This window comes from Salmo trutta, chromosome 13 (assembly GCF_901001165.1).
Source record: "Salmo trutta chromosome 13, fSalTru1.1, whole genome shotgun sequence".
Taxonomy (NCBI): domain Eukaryota; kingdom Metazoa; phylum Chordata; class Actinopteri; order Salmoniformes; family Salmonidae; genus Salmo; species Salmo trutta.
Genome location: NC_042969.1, coordinates 83,923,926 through 83,941,180, shown reverse-complemented (window position 1 = coordinate 83,941,180; position 17,255 = coordinate 83,923,926). Strand labels below are relative to the sequence as shown.

Below are 17,255 nucleotides of genomic sequence, written 5' to 3'. Positions count from 1 at the left end.
AGACCTGCTTTCCTGTCCCCTGTGGTTCCACATCGGTTGAGAGTCCTGTGGTTGCCCTCCAGCCCCACATCCTGGAGGAATATCAGCATCTAAGTGAGGTTTTCTCCAAGACCCGCGCTACCTGTCTCCCTCCTCATCACCCCTGGGACTGTGCCATTGACCTGTTTTCCGGTGCTACACCTCCACGCAGACGCATCTACCCTCTGTCAGTGGCTGAGACCCAGGCCATGGAGGACTACATTTACATTTACGTCATTTAGCAGACGCTCTTATCCAGAGCGACTTACAAATTGGTGCATTCAGCTTATGATATCCACATTCAAGAGGCACTGCAACAGAGTTTCACCTGCAGGTCCACATCCCCTGCGTCGGCTGGTTACTACTTCGTGGCCAAGGTTTGAGGATTACACCCTTGTATCGATTACCGGGGACTCAATGACATCACCAAGAAGTATCTGTACCCTCTCCCGCTGGTGCCGTTAACCACCGAGCAGCTCCGCGGGGCCCGGTTCTTCACAAAATTGGACCTGCGGAGTGCCTACAATCTCATTCGCATCCGGGAGGGGGATGAGTGGAAGACGGCATTCAGCACGATGTCTGGTCACTACAAGTACTTGGTTATGCCCTTTGGCTTAGCCAATGCTCCGTCAGTGTTCCAGGCATTTGTCAACGAGATGTTCAGGGACATGCTCGGCCATCAGGTGATTGTGTACTACATCAATGACATCCTGATCTTCTCGACCAACATGAAGGTTCACATCAGTCACATCCGAGCAGTCCTAGGATGCCCCTTGGCTAACCGCCTGCTCGTCAAGGCGAAGAAGTGCCAATTCCACCAGAGGGCTGTCTCCTTCTTGAGCTACCAAATTAGGCCGCAGGGAGTGAGGATGGAGGACAAGAAGGTAGATGCGGTAAGGTCATGGCCAGTCCCAACCACCAAGTGGTTACAACGGTTTTTGGTGGCTTCCAACTTTTACCACCGCTTCATCACGAACTTCAGCGCTGACGCCGCCCCTCTCCCCTCCCTCCTCAAGGGTGGGCCTCGTAGGTTGGTTTGGTCTCCAGCAGCCAACGAGGCTTTTCGTCTCCTCAAGGGGCATTTCACCTCCGCCCCCTTGCTAAAACATCCAGATCACACGTTACCTTTTGTGGTTGAGGTGGACGCATCGGTGGTGGGTGTGGGGGCAGTTTTGTCACAAAGATAGGGGGACCCACTTGTGTTGTCCCCCGCAGAGAGGAATGACGATGTCAGTGATCGGGAGCTCTTGGAGGTGAAGTTGGCATCAGAGGAGTGGTGACACTGGCTGGAAGGTGCCAAGGAACCATTTGTCATCCTCACCGACCATCGGAACCTTGAGTACATAAGGACAGTGAGGAGACTGACAGCGCAAAGTGGGCCCTCTTCTTCACCAGGTTCGACTTCACGTTGACCTATCGCCTAGGTTCTAAGAACATCAAGGCCGATGCCCTGTCCCGTATCTACGAATCCCATCCTCCCGAGTCGTGGGTCGGGACGTAGCTGTGGAAATCTGCCAGGCTCTAGAGAGGGAGCCTGCACCCTGGAATTGTCCTCCCGCATGCATCTACATTCCCACAAGGATAAGGGATCTGCTGCTGACCTGGGCACACACAGCTGTCGTCGCTGGACATCCAGGTATTTATCACGCCATCCATTCCATCCCTGAGAAATACTGGTGGCCTACCTTGATGCAGGATGTCAACTCCAGTTCCGTGTGTGCTCAAACCAAGTGCCCCCGGAATGCTCCAGCAGGGAAGCTCCTGCCGCTTCCCGTGCCTCAGCGACCTTGGTCCCATCTATCCATTGACTTTGTTACTGATCTTCCCCCTTCTGATGGTTTCACCACAATTCTGGTGGTAGTGGATAGATTCTCCAAGTCAAGATGATTTAATCCCTCCTCCTGGTCTTCCCACTGCTCTCCAGGCTGCTGATGCACTCTTCCAGCAGGTCTTCCGGCATTATGGTCTTCCGAAGGACATTGTCTCAGACTGTGGCCCCCAATTCACATCCCGAGTATGGAAGGCCTTCTTGGAGAAGCTCGGGGACACTGTTAGACTGAGACTGATACCCAGATGTGAGCGGAACGGGCAGGTGGAAAGGATGAATCAGGAGCTGGGGAGGTTCCAGAGGAGTTACTGTCAGGTCTGGCAGGGTGAGCTGGGACGTTTTCTTCCTTGGGCAGAGTACGCCCAGAACTCTCTACGTCGCTCCTTCACTGGGTTGACCCCCTTTCAGTGTGGGTTTCTGGCCCTGGCCCCGTTGATCCCGGGCCAGACCGCAGCTCCTGCGGTAGATGAGTGGTTGCGGCGTGTGGAGGAGGTGTGGAACAATGCGCACGTGAGACTCCAGTGCACCATCCATTGTCAGAAGGAACCTCTCACTCCGCCTGCAAGAAACTGAGCTTCAAGGCGACATACAGGTTGCAATTACCCAGTCACTACCGTATCTCACCCTCTTTTCATGTCTCCCTTCTCAGGTCAGTGGTTCCTGGTCCCCTAGCTGATGCTGTCCCTCACGACACACCTCCACCCCCCCCCCCCCGGACATCGAGGGGAGCCCAGCGCACGCTGTCAGATCACTACTGGACTTCCGACGTTGTGGGATTTTCATTTATTTACCTTTATTTAACTAGGCAAGTCAGTTAAGAACAAATTCTTATTTTCAATGACGGCCTAGGAACAGTGGGTTAACTGACTTGTTCAGGAGCAGAACGACAGATTTTGACCTTGTCAGCTTGGGGATTCAATCTTGCAACCTTCCGGTTACTAGTCCAATGCTCTAACCACTAGGCTATCTGCCGCCCCAAAGATACTGGGGTTGGCTCCAGTATCTGGTGGACTGGGAGGAGTATGGCCAGGAGGAGCAGTGTTGGGTTCCGGTGGAGGACATTCTGGAACCCAACATCATCTGTGATTTCCACCTTCGCCACCCGAGACCGAGCCGCTCCTCGGGGTTGTAACCCTGGTTGGCGTCGTCCTGTGGCTGGAGCCGCACGTCCGGGGGGGTTTACTGTCACGTCTGCTCCTCCCCTCTGGCGTACGATGTCGCCGGAGTACTAACCACCGGTCCTGGGATTCATCATTACGCGCACCTCTGAATCGATATGATTCACACCTGGACTCCATTACCTTCATCAGTCCCTCCCTTTTATATATTGCTCTCCCATATTCACTCACCAGTTGGTATTGTTCTTGTGTATTGGCATACTGCCTTGTGTTAGTGGCATGTTCTTGGTTTTGTTTTATTAAAACGTTTCACCTGCTTCTGATTCACCGCCCCATCATTACATTCATTGAGGATAACATCAACACCACAGGCCTTTTTGGCCTGTGTTTTTATTTTGTCCTGTAGTTACTTCAAGGTAATTGGATAATCCAGTGGGTTCTGGTAGTCTTTAATAGTTGATTCTAAGATTTGTTTTTGATCATGTATTTGCTGTTCTTTGTTATAGAGTCAAAAATATTGGAAAAGGGGTTTACCCATACATCTCCATTTTGAATATATAATTTTCCCAGAAGTGGTTAGTCTATGGCTTTTTCAATTACATTGAGCTGCTTTCTGACGTGCTGTTCCTCTTTTTGTAGTGTGTTTTAGTGATTCACCATAGTGAAGGCGTAGACTCTGGTTTTCTGGGTCTCTATGTTTTTGGTTGGACAGGTTTCTCAATTTCTTATTTAGGTTTTTGCATTTTTCCTCAAACCATTTGTCAATGTTAATTTTCTTCTGTTTTGAAATGCCAGGTTAACATTTGGTTATGAGGCAGTCATGGGAAATACTTGCGTTTAGCCGCTGTATGGTAGCAGGGTGGAAGTCTTTTCGTGGTAGCAGGGTGGAGATAACTTTCCCCAACGCACAAGTGGTTAACTTTTTCAATCACTCCCTTGAGTGCTGTGGCCACCCTTTCCTGCTGTGCTCTCAGGTTGTTTGTGCCTTTGTTTATTATGTAACTGGTTGGGCCTAGTTTGTCCTCACACAGAAGGTCTAGAGTGGGTGTTTGGACACCAGAGTTCAGACACTGTTTGGGAAAAAGTATTTTTTTCTTATCTTTCCCGTTTGAGTCCATAAGGAGTACAATCTGTGTCTTGTGTATGTCCTCAGTGGGTGTGGGATGTTAGTCAGGAGGGCTATCAGGGTGGCTGACAGGGGGGGTGCTGAGAGGGAGTGGGATCCCCTGGCCTTGGCCTTCATTTGTCTGTCACCCAGTGTTGTCGACGCTATGGTCAGGGTCTGGGGTGGACTGTTCTGCTGTGGTGTCGAGACTTTTGTCGGGAGTTGAAGTGGGCTGTTCTGCTGGTTTCTCTGCAGGTGTGGCCACCTCTCAAATGGGTTGTTCTCACACGCCATCCCCCTCACCCTCTCCTCCAGCAGTCTGAGCCTCTCCTCTAGTGCTTTGTTCTTCTCCTCCTCCAGCTCTTTCTCTTGTAGATGTCTCACTCCAGAGTGCAGATATGTCTCTCTACACCTCCAGGTCTAGTTATCACCTGTTGTTCCAGCTCCACCTGCCTTACCTCCAGCAGGGTGAATTTATCCCTCATTACAATGAGGGAGTAGTACTCTGTGCTGGGAGGTTGACTTTCCGCTTGGGGTTGCTCGTCTGTGGGTTTATGTAATGAAGGGGTCTGGGGGTTGCTCGTCTGTGGGTTTATGTAATGAAGGGGTCTTGGGGTTGCTCGTCTGTGGGGTTATATAATGAAGGGGTCTTGGGGTTGCTCGTCTGTGGGTTTATGTAATGAAGGGGTCTTGGGGTTGCTCGTCTGTGGGGTTATATAATGAAGGGGTCTTGGGGTTGCTCGTCTGTGGGTTTATGTAATGAAGGGGTCTTGGGGTTGCTCGTCTGTGGGGGTATATAATGAAGAGGTCTGGTCTGACTCGCTCGGGGTGGGGGTATCTTTCTCAAGGTAGAGCTTCTTCTTTCTCTCTCTCTCTCTCTCTCTTTCTCGCTCTCGCTCTCGCTCTCTCTCGCTCTCTCGATCTGTACTTTCCCTCATCATTCCCCCTCCCCTGGTCCTGATAGGTACCCGCTACACAAGGCTGAGAACAATAACATCTAAGGCTCCCCTCATAGTGTGTTATAGTCCAGATGCTAGTGTTGGAGCTAATTGCTTCATTAATAATATACTGACGGTTTGTAGCACGTTAGCACTTTAGCCTGTCCCTGGTCATTAGTGGGCTCATTAGAGAAGTGTGAAGGAATGTATTGTCAGGAGGAGAGAGAGAGGGCTCAGAGAATGGGTAGGTGGCCTTCAGGGATCGTTGGGTCATTGCCAGTCCAGTAGTACAACCCAGGCAGGAAGACTACAGTTCCCCCTGGTGGTATATATACATATGTATTTATTATATTGCTGGTGGCAATAATATACAGCAGCGGAGGCTGGTGGGACAAGCAAGAGGATGGGCTCATTGTAATGTCTGGAATGGAATAAATGGAACGCAGCCAAACACATCAAACACATGTGTGACTCCGTTCCATTTATTCCATTCCAGCCATTACAATGAGCCCATCATCCTACAGCTCCACACACCAGCCTCTTCTTATATACAGTGTATATATACACTACCGGTCAAAAGTTTTAGAGCACCTACTCATTCAAGGGTTTTTCTTTATTTTTGCTATTTTCTACATTGTAGAATAATAGTGAAGACATCAAAACTATGAAATAACACATGGAATCATGTAGTAAGCAAAGAAGTGTTAAACAAATCAAAATATATTTTATATTTGAGATTCTTCAAAGTTGCCACCCTTTGCCTTGATGACAGCTTTGCACACTCTTGGCATTCTCTCAACCAGCTTCATGAGGTAGTCACCTGGAATGCATTTCAATTATGAAATGTCTTTCCTTCTTAATGCATTTGGGCCAATCATTTGTGTTGTGACGAGGTAGGATTGGTATACAGAAGATAGCCCTATTTGGTAAAAGACGAAGTCCATATTATGGCAAGAACAGCTCAAATAAGCAAAGAGAAACAACAGTCCATCATTACTTTAAGACATGAAGGTCAGTCAATACGGAACATTTCAAGAACTTTGAAAGCTTCTTCAAGTGCAGTCGCAAAGACCATCAAGAGCTATGATGAAACTGTCTCGCATGAGGACCGCCACAGGAATGGAAGATTGATTGATTGATTGATTGATGTCCTTATCTCCTCAGAGATTGTGAGAGCCATGACGTATGTGATCAACCAGGGGATGTCCATGTACTGGGGGACGTCTCGATGGACAGCCATGGAGATCATGGTGAGTTAACCCTATGACCTTTGACCTTCTAACCCCTAACCCCTGACCCATAGCCAATGTGACAAAACCTCTCTACAGTCCTCACACAATCTTCACTCAAAAACTCTCATTACAGATCAGGCTCATACAGCAAGTCTGTGAGCCCTCAAAGGCAGTCAATAATCTGTGGAGGCCTCCAAGAGAGCCTCCGAGAGAGACATTTACATTTTTACATTTTAGTCATTTAGCAGACGCTCTTATCCAGAGCGACTTACAGTAGTGAATGCATACATTTCATACATTTTTTTTTTCTTCTCCGTACTGGCCCCCGGTGGAAATCGAACCCACAACCCTGGCATTGCAAACACCATGCTCTACCAACTGAGGCACACGCTCTACCAACTGAGCCTCCAAGAGAGCCTCAGAACCTCAGAGAGAGCCTCGGAGAGAGAGCCTCGGAGCGAGCCTCGGAAAGAGCCTCGGAAAGAACCTCGGAAACAGCCTCCGAGAGAGCCTCAGAATCTCAGAGAGCGCCTCAGAACCTCACAGAGAGCCTCGGAGAGTGCCTCCGAGAGAGCTTCTGAGAGAGCCTCACAGAGAGCCTCGGAGAGTGCCTCCGAGAGAGCTTCTGCGAGAGCTTTAGGATCTCAGAGAGAGTCTCAGTACCTCAGAGAGATCTTTGGAGAGAGCCTTGGAGAGAGCCTTGGAGAGAGCCTTGGAGAGAGCCTCGGAGACTCTTGTTTGTGTGCTGAAACACGGGGGAGACTGGGGGGAACAGGCTGTCTGTCTGTGGACCTTATTATGTCCTGGCTGATTTGGAGGAGAAGTGGGAGGATCGGAGAGGTGGTGGCTAACTACATGTCCTGAAAGAAGCCTGATAACGACTGATTGCTAAAGCATCCCCAGGCTTTTCTGTTGTCAACAACCTCTCGTCCTTTTCCTCTCGTTCTCCGTCAGTCTGTGTTAAGCGTTGCTCATGATGTTGTGTTGATTGTGATTAGGGTGAATTTTGTAGTGTAGCAGCTTAGATGAAAGCACTGGAATTTAGACGGCATCTATAATGCAGTGGTTTACACAGACAGGGGAACAGAACCGAGAGGCAAACCAGCCCCACCCACCACAGCTACAGGCCTGTAGCAGATAAAAGTGGTTATGCTAATGTTTAAGAAAGCAATGAACACTGTACATGTATTTTTTATGGCATTTCTCTTTGCAAACGCACATATGGAAACATAGATATGCGAGGCAAGTGAATTGGTGTGTGAAATATAGACTAATCTAAATGAGCTGAATACAGTATAATTCATGAATTCTGATTAGGATCCCTCTCCCCATCTCTCCAAAAAACTCTCTTTCTCTCTCTCTCTCTCTCTCTCTCTCTCACTCACTCACTCACTCGCTCGCTCGCTCGCTCGCTTGCTCTCTCTCTCTCGATCCAATTCTCTCTCTCTCTCGATCCAATTCTCTCTCTCTCTCGATCCAATTCTCTCTCACTCGATCCAATTCTCTCTCTCGATCCAATTCTCTCTCTCTCTCGATCCAATTCTCTCTCTCTCGATCCAATTCTCTCTCTCTCTCTCGATCCAATTCTCTCTCTCTCTCTCTCTCTCTCTCTCTCTCTCGATCCAATTCTCTCTCTCTCTCTCGATCCAATTCTCTCTCTCTGTCTCGATCCAATTCTCTCTCTCGATCCAATTCTCTCTCTCTCTCGATCCAATTCTCTCTCTCTCTCGATCCAATTCTCTCTCTCTCTCTCTCGATCCAATTCTCTCTCTCTCTCTCTCTCGATCCAATTCTCTCTCTCTCTCTCGATCCAATTCTCTCTCTCTCTCGAACCAATTCTCTCTCTTGATCCAATTCTCTCTCTCTCTCTCGATCCAATTCTCTCTCTCGATCCAATTCTCTCTCTCTCTCTCTCTCTCGATCCAATTCTCTCTCTCTCTCTCTCTCTCAATCCAATTCTCTCTCTCGATCCAATTCTCTCTCTCTCTCTCTCTCTCTCCCTCGATCCAATTCTCTCTCCCTCTCTCTCTAGGAGGCGTACTCTGTGGCCAGGCAGTTTAACCTGATTCCTCCGGTGTGTGAGCAGGCTGAGTACCATCTCTTCCAGAGGGAGAAGGTGGAGGTCCAGCTTCCAGAACTCTACCACAAGATAGGCATGTGTCAATCATCCAGGCTGGTCACGCCCCCTTCTCTCGCATATGCTGGAGGTTCACACAACCATCCTCCCATCTGCTGCGGGGTTCTAATCAATCCTTATATGATTGATGATTGTAATAAAGTGATATGATAACATCTTCCTGAGCACTCCCCTAACATCTGCTGGGGTTCAGACCGAGGATTTCATGATTTCCTCAGAGCGTCTGATTGGTGTCTGTCTGATTGACAGTGATAATAGATCTCACAGCTTTTTGTCACTCACTCCCTCCCTCTCTGTTTCCACATTCCTTCTGGTCTCCATGGTGACAGGTGTTGGGGCAATGACGTGGTCTCCGCTGGCCTGTGGCATCATCACAGGGAAGTACCAGAACGGCATCCCAGAAACCTCCAGGGCATCCATGAAGGTATGCCCTGTATCCACTCAACAACCTCTCACAGTCTCACTGCAGAATCCGACATTTCTCAAAAAAAATTGCAGGTTAAGTTTAGGCATTAACTCCAAATGGTTAAGGTAAGGGTTAAATTTTGGGCTAGAGTTAAAACAACAGATTAAAAACGAGTGCCTAGCCGGAGCTCGCGGCTTCGCCCATCCGCTTAAACCCATTAAGTCATCTCTCAACATCCTGGGTGCCTGGACGGACGTTGAATACCGCCTTGAGTGACCTGGCTGATCCACTGCCACCTCTCTGTCTCTCTCTCTCCCTCTTCACTCTTTCCCTGTCGCTCTCTCTCTCTTTCTCTCTCTTCTCCTCTCTCTCTCTCCCTCTTTTCTCCTCTCTCTCTGTCTCTCTCTCTCTCTGCAGTCGTACCAGTGGTTAAAGGAGAAGATAGTGAGTGAGGATGGGAGGAAACAGCAGGCTAAGCTGAAGGAGCTGGGACACATCGCTGAGAAGCTGGGCTGTACACTCCCACAGCTGGCCGTGGGTGAGAGAGAGGAGCATGGGCGTGCAATCACACACATGCACGCTACTTTGTTTCAGTACTTTACTATTAATGATGGTAGAGCGCCACCAAGTGGATGCCAACAGTACATTCACATTTCTATGAGGAATTCCATTAACGTCACACTACATTAAACAACCCATAACTGTCCTCTGCTCTCTCATTTCCTCCCTCCTTCCTTCTCTCCTTCCCTAGCCTGGTGTTTGAGGAACGAGGGGGTGAGCTCAGTCCTCCTGGGATCCTCCAGTCCAGAGCAGCTAACGGAGAACCTAGGTGCCATACAGGTAAAAATGCAGACACACACACTTTTGAGTAGTAAAAATGTATTTCCATTCAAAATCCTATTTTTGCTAACTCCTAAATCGCACCCTAACTTCTGACCCTAATTCCTAACCCTAAACCTAACTCTTAAGTCTAAAATAGCATTTTAACAAATTCAGGACATGAAAAAATAAAATGCCTTGTTTTTCCTGGTGTCTTGTCAGGACATTGTGTGTCTGAAAATGTAGGAAAACATGTCCTCACACATTCTGCTATTTTCCACAGTTCCTTCCAAAGATGACGTCTCATGTGGTGTCGGACATTGATCACATACTGGAGAACAAACCGTACAGTAAGAAGGAGTATCGCTCCTAGACACCCAGGAGGAAGCAGAACCACTACTGTACAACCACTGTGGATCCGGTTCCACCAACCACCTGGGTTCAGCCTCCATGGGGTTTCCGCTCAGTCTAATCCAGCCCAGTTCAGGCCTGCTCAGCTCAGCCCCAGCCTTCTTAGTCCAGTGTAACCAAGCTCAGTTCAGCCTAACCATGCTAACCCTCTGCCTAGACCAGCTCCAGCTCAGCTTACTCTATCAGTAGATATTCTGACTCCTGAGTTTAGTAACCATGTAGATGCATGCTTCCCCTCTCTGGTGTGCCTGGACTTTCTCTTCAAAGGCACATTATACAAAACAACACAGAAAAGGGATAATACTTAGAATATACCGTAACAATGCATTTTGAAAACAAACTCCTCTCTCCAGCCAGTATACTGCATTTGACCACTGTTTGACCTCGCAAAGCAGAGCACGTTGGGACAGTGAGTTTCAGCGACAGGCATTTGTTCTGTCTGTGAGGGGAAGAATGTGCATGTTGTCGCCCCCATCTGGTCGTATGAGAAACTGCTATCCAATATCTTCAATAGATTCTTCGTGAGAGAGCGCAGGAGAATCTCAATTCCATACTCCTCGCGTCCTCTCTCCTCACCAACTTCTCAAAACCCATTGGAGGAGAAGGTCAGAGGGGAGAGACCTCTGGCTTTCTCATCCAATGGGTTTTGAGAAGGAGGCGAGGAGATAGGAGGCGAGGAGTATGTAATTGAGATTCTCCCCCTTGACTCCTTTCATCCTCTCTCCTCGCCTCCTTCTCAAAACCCATTGGAGGAGAATGTTCGAGGGGAGGGACCTGTGACTTTCTCATCCAATACGTTTTGAGAAGGAGGAGAGGACACTGGGAGTCAAGGAAATGCAATTAAGATTCTCACCGGTGACCTACAGTTCTGTATAGAGTTTGTCTGGGTGAGCAGGTGGCCTCCTGTACTGTATACTCTCTGTCTGCATCCATAGAGGAGAATCCTGACTCTCCTCCTCCTGCCTGTAATTTGAACCTGCATCTTTGGTTGCTGACGGGAATCTGGGATAGCACAAGCCACTCTGTGACATGACCTGCCACCAGACCAATGTTACCTGTGGGTGTTGCTTGTTAGATAATGTGAAAGATAGGTGAAGTATGTTGAAAGATAGGTGAAGTATTTAGAAAGACAGGTGAAGTATTTAGAAAGATGTAAAGGCCTATACCTATTCTATAATAGTACGTGAAAATAAGTTTCTTCTGTGTGTTTTGATTTTTTTTACTTTCAGGGGTGTATATATTAAACTTTATGGGGCAAACCTTGTAACGTAAGCAGAACAGACCTCAAGCCCCCTTTGTTGCAGATGAAACTAAAGTATTCTATAAATAACCTAGAAGTATTCAATAAATAACCTAAAAACGACCTATAGGTATTCTATAAATAACTCATAAGTAATCTATAAATAACCTATAAGTATTCTATAAAGAACCTAAAAGTATTCTATGAAGAACCTATAAGTATTCTATAAATAACCCATAAGTAATCTATAAAGAACCTATAAGTATTCTATAAAGAACCTATAAGTATTCTATAAAGAACCTATAAGTATTCTATAAAGAACCTATAAGTATTCTATAAAGAACCTATAAGTATTGTGTAAATAACCTATAAGTATTGTGTAAATAGTGTTCTACTGTTTCTCCTCTCAGCAGCACAATACATCCATGGCTGTTTGGTGCTGATCCAAGTCCAGCTCCACTCCTGGGTTTACCCATTTAGCCCAGACTGACAACGTAAACTACTGTATTAAAAGATATCAGACCGTTATAAAAGTGTTGTTTTCTACAGTATGTAAAGTCATCAGAAGAGAGGATTTACCAACTATAAATCAGGGTTTCCCAAACTCGGTCCTGGATCTCCCTCTGCGTGTATTTTTGTTCTTCTGCCCTAGCACTACACAGTTAATTCAAATCATCACAGCTTGACGAGGAGTTGGCTATTTGAATTAGCTGTGTGGTGCTAGGGCAAAAACCAAAAGGTGCACCCGTGGGTGGGTGGGGGAGGGGGGACTGAGTTTGGGACACCCTGAACTATATTACTGACATAAATATCAGTGTCCATCCATCTATCCTGATCATTAATGTACGTATTTCCTGCCATGAGAACAGTGACCTCTATGTAAATAGCGTACATATAGAACAATAATATAAATGCAACACGCAACAATTTCAGATTTGACCGAGTAACAGTTCATACACGGAAATGAGTCAATTGAAGAAAAAAATAATAATTGGGCCCTAATCTATGGATTTCATATGACTGGGAATACAGATATGCATCTGTCACAGATAAAAGGTGTTGGATCAGAAAACCAGTCAGTATCTGGGTGTAACCACCATTTGCCTCATGCAGCTGTGTAATGTTGTCCCACTCCTTTTCAATGGCTGTGCAGAGTTGCTGGATATTGGTGGGAACTGGAACACGCTGTCGTAGACGTCGATTCAGATCATTCCAAACATACTCAATGGGTGACATGTCTGGTGGATATGCAGGCCATGGAAGAACTGGGACATTTTCAACTTCCAGGAATTGCGTACAGATCCTTGCGACATTGGGCCGTACATTATCATGCTGAAACATGAGGTGATGGCGGCAGATGAATGACACGACAATGGGCCTCAGGATCTCGTCACAGTATGTTTGTGAATTAAACTTGCCATCGATAAAATGCAATTGTGTTTTGTCCGTAGCTTATGCGTGTCCATACCATAACTCCACCATGGGGCACTCAGAAAACCTCTCACCTACACAACACCATACACGTGGTTTGTGTTATGAGGCCGGTTGGACGTACTGCCAAATTCTCTAAAACAACGGAGGCAGTTTATGGTAGAGAAATTAACATTGAATTCTCTGGCAACAGCTCTGGTGGACATTTCTGCAGTCAGTATGCCAATTGCACGCTCCCTCAAAACATGACATTGTGTTGTGTGAAAAAACTGCACATTTTAGAGTGGCCTTTTGTCCCCTGCACAAGGTGCACCTGTGTAATGATTATGCTGTTGAATCAGCTTCTTGATATGCCACACCTTTCAGGTGGAAGGATTATCTTGGCAAAGGAGAAATGCTCACTAACAGGGAGGTAAACAAATTTGCCACAACATTTGAGAGAAATAAGCTGTTTGTATGAACCATTTCTAGGATCTATTTCAGCTCATGAAAACACTACATGTGTTTATATTCTCATTCAGTGTAAAAATTAATATGACTCTTCATTAATAAATGCATAATGCTGATGAAATCTATTGGTGTTTCATTCCTGGAAATGTAAATAAGTTTCTTGATTATTTGCTGGTTGACAATAAGAACCACACACACACACACTGGTTCTTGATCTGGCCACTTTAATTAGTACAAAATGTGAAGGACAGAGTGACCTGGAGTGACCTCCAGACATTTGATCATGAATTTCATGAAGACTTACAGCTGAAATGATTATTATTTTAATTCTCCCTCTATCATTATAAAAAAATATCCAAGCTTCACCCAGCCCCTCCTGACCCAAACCCCATTCCCTCCTCTTAGCCATCCCTGACCCAAACCCTCCTCCCAGCTTCACCCCAGCCCTCCCTGACCCAAACCCTCCTCCCAGCTTCACCCCAGCCCTCCCTGACCCAAACCCTCCTCCCAGCTTCACCCCAGCCCTCCCTGACCCAAACCCTCCTCCCAGCTTCACCCCAGCCCTCCCTGACCCAAACCCTCCTCCCAGCTTCACCCCAGCCCTCCCTGAACCACACCCCACTCCTAGCTTCACCCCAGCCCTCTCTGACCCAAACCCTCCCCCTAGCTTCACCCCAGCCCTCTCTGACCCAAACCCTCCTCCTAGCTTCACCCCAGCCCTCCCTGACCCAAACCCTCCTCCTAGCTTCACCCCAGCCCTCCCTGACCCAAACCCTCCTCTTCTCAGTTGTTAATTTCTTTTTTTCCTCCTTTACTTGGATCCAGTGGACAGCAGGGCGATGAGGCCAGATGAGGCACTGATGGACAGGATGTAGTTACTGGAGAACAATGGGTTAAGGAAAAAAAACATATCTGGGAGGAAATGACAGGCAAGTAGTGCGAGGGAATAACGCTTCAGGCTTAGCTACATACCGTATATGGGTGAGCAATAAGAATCTCCTACACACACAGATTTCGTTGGTTGGCCCTCGCTTCATACTCGTCACCAAACCCACTGGTTTCAGGTCATCTACAAGACCCTGCTAGGTAAAGCCCTGCCTTATCTCAGCTCGCTGGTCACCATAGCAGCACCCACCCGTAGCACGCGCTCCAGCAGGTGTATTTCACTGGTCACCCCCAGAACCAATTCCTCCTTTGGCCGCCTCTCCTTCTAGTTGTCTGCTGCCAATGACTGGAACGAGCTACAAAAATCTCTGAAACTGTAAACACTTATCTCCCTCACTAGCTTTAAGCACCAGCTGTCAGAGCAGCTCACAGATCACTGCACATAGCCCATCTATAAATAGCCCAAACAATTACCTCATCCCCTACTGTATTTATTTAGCTCCCTTGCACCCCAGTATTTCTACTTTGCACATTCACCTACTGCAAATCTACAATTCCAGTGTTTTTTAATTGCATTTACTTCGCAACCGTGGCCTTTTTTATTGCCTTTACCTCCCTTATCTCACCTCATTTGCTCACATTTTATAGACTTGTTTTTGTACTGTATGTTTGTTTTACTCCATGTGTAACTCTGTGTTGTTGTATGTGTCAAACTGCTTTGCTTTATCTTGGCCAGGTCGCAGTTGTAAATGAGAACTTGTTCTCAACTTGCCTACCTGTTTAAACAAAGGTAAAATAAAATTTTAATTCAGCATCTCCACTAAACCCCACCCAACCACTTCTCAGACATTTTTCAAACAGAGGTAAACAGCAATCCAGACATGTAAATAGAATACAGCTGTGGCAACCTGAAAATTCAATACAAAAATCTGTATATGAACCAACCAGTGATTGGCTGTAGTCTGTGGCCTAGCCAATGAATAAGCAAATAAGTTTCCTCTACGAGTACTATATCACAACAGGACAATGAGAATGCCAGGATGTGAGTCAAGCCTCAATCACCATTAGTAAAATAACTATTATTTATTAGTAAAGAAACATCCATCTATTTTCAGCTTTAGTAAAGCACCCATAGTTCCTACTGGAACTTTACCTGTCTATTTAAATTGATGATGAACGTGCTTAAAAATGGGATACACGGTGGGGTTGAAGTTCTTCAGCAGGAAGAAGGAGGCGATGATGACGAGGACCAGGAACAGAGTGTTGTTATAGAAGATGGAGAAAGTGGTTGCCTCATAATCAGCTACCTCGTTCTTTTTCCACAGGATCCTAACATAGGGAAGGAGAAGGGTTTATTAGTCAGTCAGCTACCTCCTCCTTCCACAGGATCCTAACATAGGGAAGGAAGAGTTTAACCATATGAGCATGTATTTGAGAATAGGGTTTAATGGGTAAGGATGCTGTTTGGTAGCCTGGTCCAGATCTGATCTCACAAGCCTGATCCGTTTGTGCTTTTACATACTCTGTTGTCAAGCCATTTCACATGTAAAGTCCATAAGGAGTTGCCTAGACACCAGAAACAGACTGACCCGCAGGCTATATTAAAACAACCATAAACAGACTGGCCCCCAGGCTATATTAAAGAGACCAGAAACAAGCCGGGAACCCAGGCTATATTAAAGAGACCAGACACAGACTGGCACCCAGGGTAGCTGTTTGGGTGAGACCCCCTACAGCTTCAACAACATGAAATTGAGAGGGGAAAGAAATGTCTTCTAGAGAACTCAGTAACCCACTCAGGAGTGATTGACATGTCATCTGTCCAATCACAGACTGGCTGGCTGACTGACCTCTCATCCTTCTCCTTGCGAGACATCTTGCGATTGTCAGCCTCAGAAAGTTTCCTTGTCACCTCCTTGGAGACAGCATCCTCTCGCTTCTGGGCAACTCTGTGGTCAAGAGATAAAGCACATTCAGAAGTAAGGTACTGACCTACTACAGATCGATGACAAACTCACCATACCTCCAAGCATTGCAGAACACGGAGGCCATCGTTTTACGTGAGTGTTCATGTTTGTATGATAAACTTACTTGTGTTTGAGGACAAACTTGACGTTTTTGTAAGCGAAGGCCACGAGGTAGGTGCTGACCAGCGTCATGACTCCATACAGGACCGCTGACTGGACCAGGTCCATGTGCCAGATTCTCCAGAACAGCCCTGAACCACAACAAGGAAAGAAAACAAACAGGGAGGGTCACAACAGTTGACATAAGTAATAATTACTCTGTTTGTGATAGTTAGCATTACATAGTAATGCCACAGTGAACAGAATAGTTAACGTTAGTTATCTACAATGAGGTGACTGTTAGCTAATCAAGTCTAGGATAACGTAGCTAATAACCAACACAATATCAATCTCAGCAAGTAACGTTAGCTAGCTAGCTAACTAGATAACTTCACCTGGCATATACTAACTAGGTAGCAAACGTTACAGTAACCGGGTAACATATATTAACCAGTGGTGGCATAGGTTGGTTAGCAAACCTAGTTATATGTCTCGTTATGCCACGTAAGTTAGTTATGTTAGGTAAATACAATTAGCAGTCTGGCCTTGCTACTTACAAATGGGAATTGCGGACACAATGAGTGCGTTGCCGTAGAAAAGCGCGGAGGACTTCGCAGACAGGTTTCGGCTGAAGTCCTGGAGGAGAAGGTCTTCCTCGGATTGCTGTTTGCTGCTACCTTTAGGTGCCATTGTTCCTAAGTTACCGACCCGTCTCTTGCTCTACGGTGAAAGAAGACTGACACGTAAGAGCAGAACTGGTTTGAAAAAACGCTAACGACGCGTCAGCTCAAACACGGAAATAGCTGTCTTTAAGAACGGAAGTTGTGGCTGTAGTTTTCTTCAGTGGGGATCTCCCTGGCTATCGTAAATGGAAATGACGAACACTGCCACCTACTGTTCTGGTTGTTGAAAATATAAAAGATGACGAAAACAAATAGATAAAACATACCACCTGAGGACGCTCTTCATCTATGGTCAAATAGTGCAATAAATACCCTATCGACACAGTGTACAAAACATTAAGAACACATTCCTAATGTTGTGTGCACCCCATCTTTTGCTCTCAGGGAGATTGACGTCATCACTACATGTTTTTGTATGAAGTGTTGACAAGCTGAATGTACCAAGCTGTGTGTTTAAACTACTAGCACACAGCACAGACACCCATGCA

The 17,255-nt window shown here is 46.5% G+C and overlaps 2 protein-coding genes and 1 non-coding gene across 5 annotated transcripts in view; 1 reads left to right on the top strand and 2 right to left on the bottom strand.

Moving 5' to 3' along the window:
* LOC115206628 (voltage-gated potassium channel subunit beta-1) overlaps positions 1 to 11,284 on the top strand; it is a 140,481-nt gene extending 129,197 nt beyond the window's left edge. For all 3 annotated transcript variants that reach the window (XM_029773793.1, XM_029773792.1, XM_029773791.1), the window contains 6 exons: positions 6,172 to 6,257; positions 8,272 to 8,392; positions 8,706 to 8,800; positions 9,200 to 9,320; positions 9,534 to 9,622; positions 9,885 to 11,284. In XM_029773793.1, the coding sequence (XP_029629653.1) occupies positions 6,172 to 6,257; positions 8,272 to 8,392; positions 8,706 to 8,800; positions 9,200 to 9,320; positions 9,534 to 9,622; positions 9,885 to 9,974 (602 nt within the window). In that variant the 3' untranslated portion in view covers positions 9,975 to 11,284. The remainder of the gene's footprint in view (positions 1 to 6,171; positions 6,258 to 8,271; positions 8,393 to 8,705; positions 8,801 to 9,199; positions 9,321 to 9,533; positions 9,623 to 9,884) is intronic.
* A 2,647-nt stretch (positions 11,285 to 13,931) lies between these two features.
* On the bottom strand, positions 13,932 to 16,902 carry ssr3 (signal sequence receptor, gamma). Its single transcript, XM_029773790.1, has 5 exons — positions 16,642 to 16,902; positions 16,110 to 16,236; positions 15,869 to 15,967; positions 15,216 to 15,347; positions 13,932 to 14,011 (listed from the first exon to the last, which is right to left on the bottom strand). The coding sequence occupies exons 1-5, from the start codon at positions 16,772 to 16,774 to the stop codon at positions 13,945 to 13,947; spliced, it is 558 nt and encodes a 185-aa protein (XP_029629650.1). The 5' UTR covers positions 16,775 to 16,902; the 3' UTR covers positions 13,932 to 13,944.
* LOC115206898 (small nucleolar RNA SNORA3/SNORA45 family) lies at positions 14,950 to 15,077 on the bottom strand. The gene has a single exon (XR_003880877.1). It is a non-coding gene; the product is annotated as a small nucleolar RNA SNORA3/SNORA45 family (small nucleolar RNA).
* Positions 16,903 to 17,255: the final 353 nt, after the last annotated feature.

Excerpts from the sequence above, each read along its gene's own strand:
- ssr3 (XM_029773790.1), bottom strand. The coding sequence starts at position 16,774 with ATGGCACCTAAAGGTAGCAGCAAACAGCAATCCGAGGAAGACCTTCTC. Across the intron at positions 16,237-16,641 it reads TGTGTCCGCAATTCCCATTT|GGCTGTTCTGGAGAATCTGG; the intron begins GTAAGTAGCAAG and ends GTTGTGGTTCAG. Across the intron at positions 15,968-16,109 it reads AAGTTTGTCCTCAAACACAA|AGTTGCCCAGAAGCGAGAGG; the intron begins GTAAGTTTATCA and ends TCTTGACCACAG.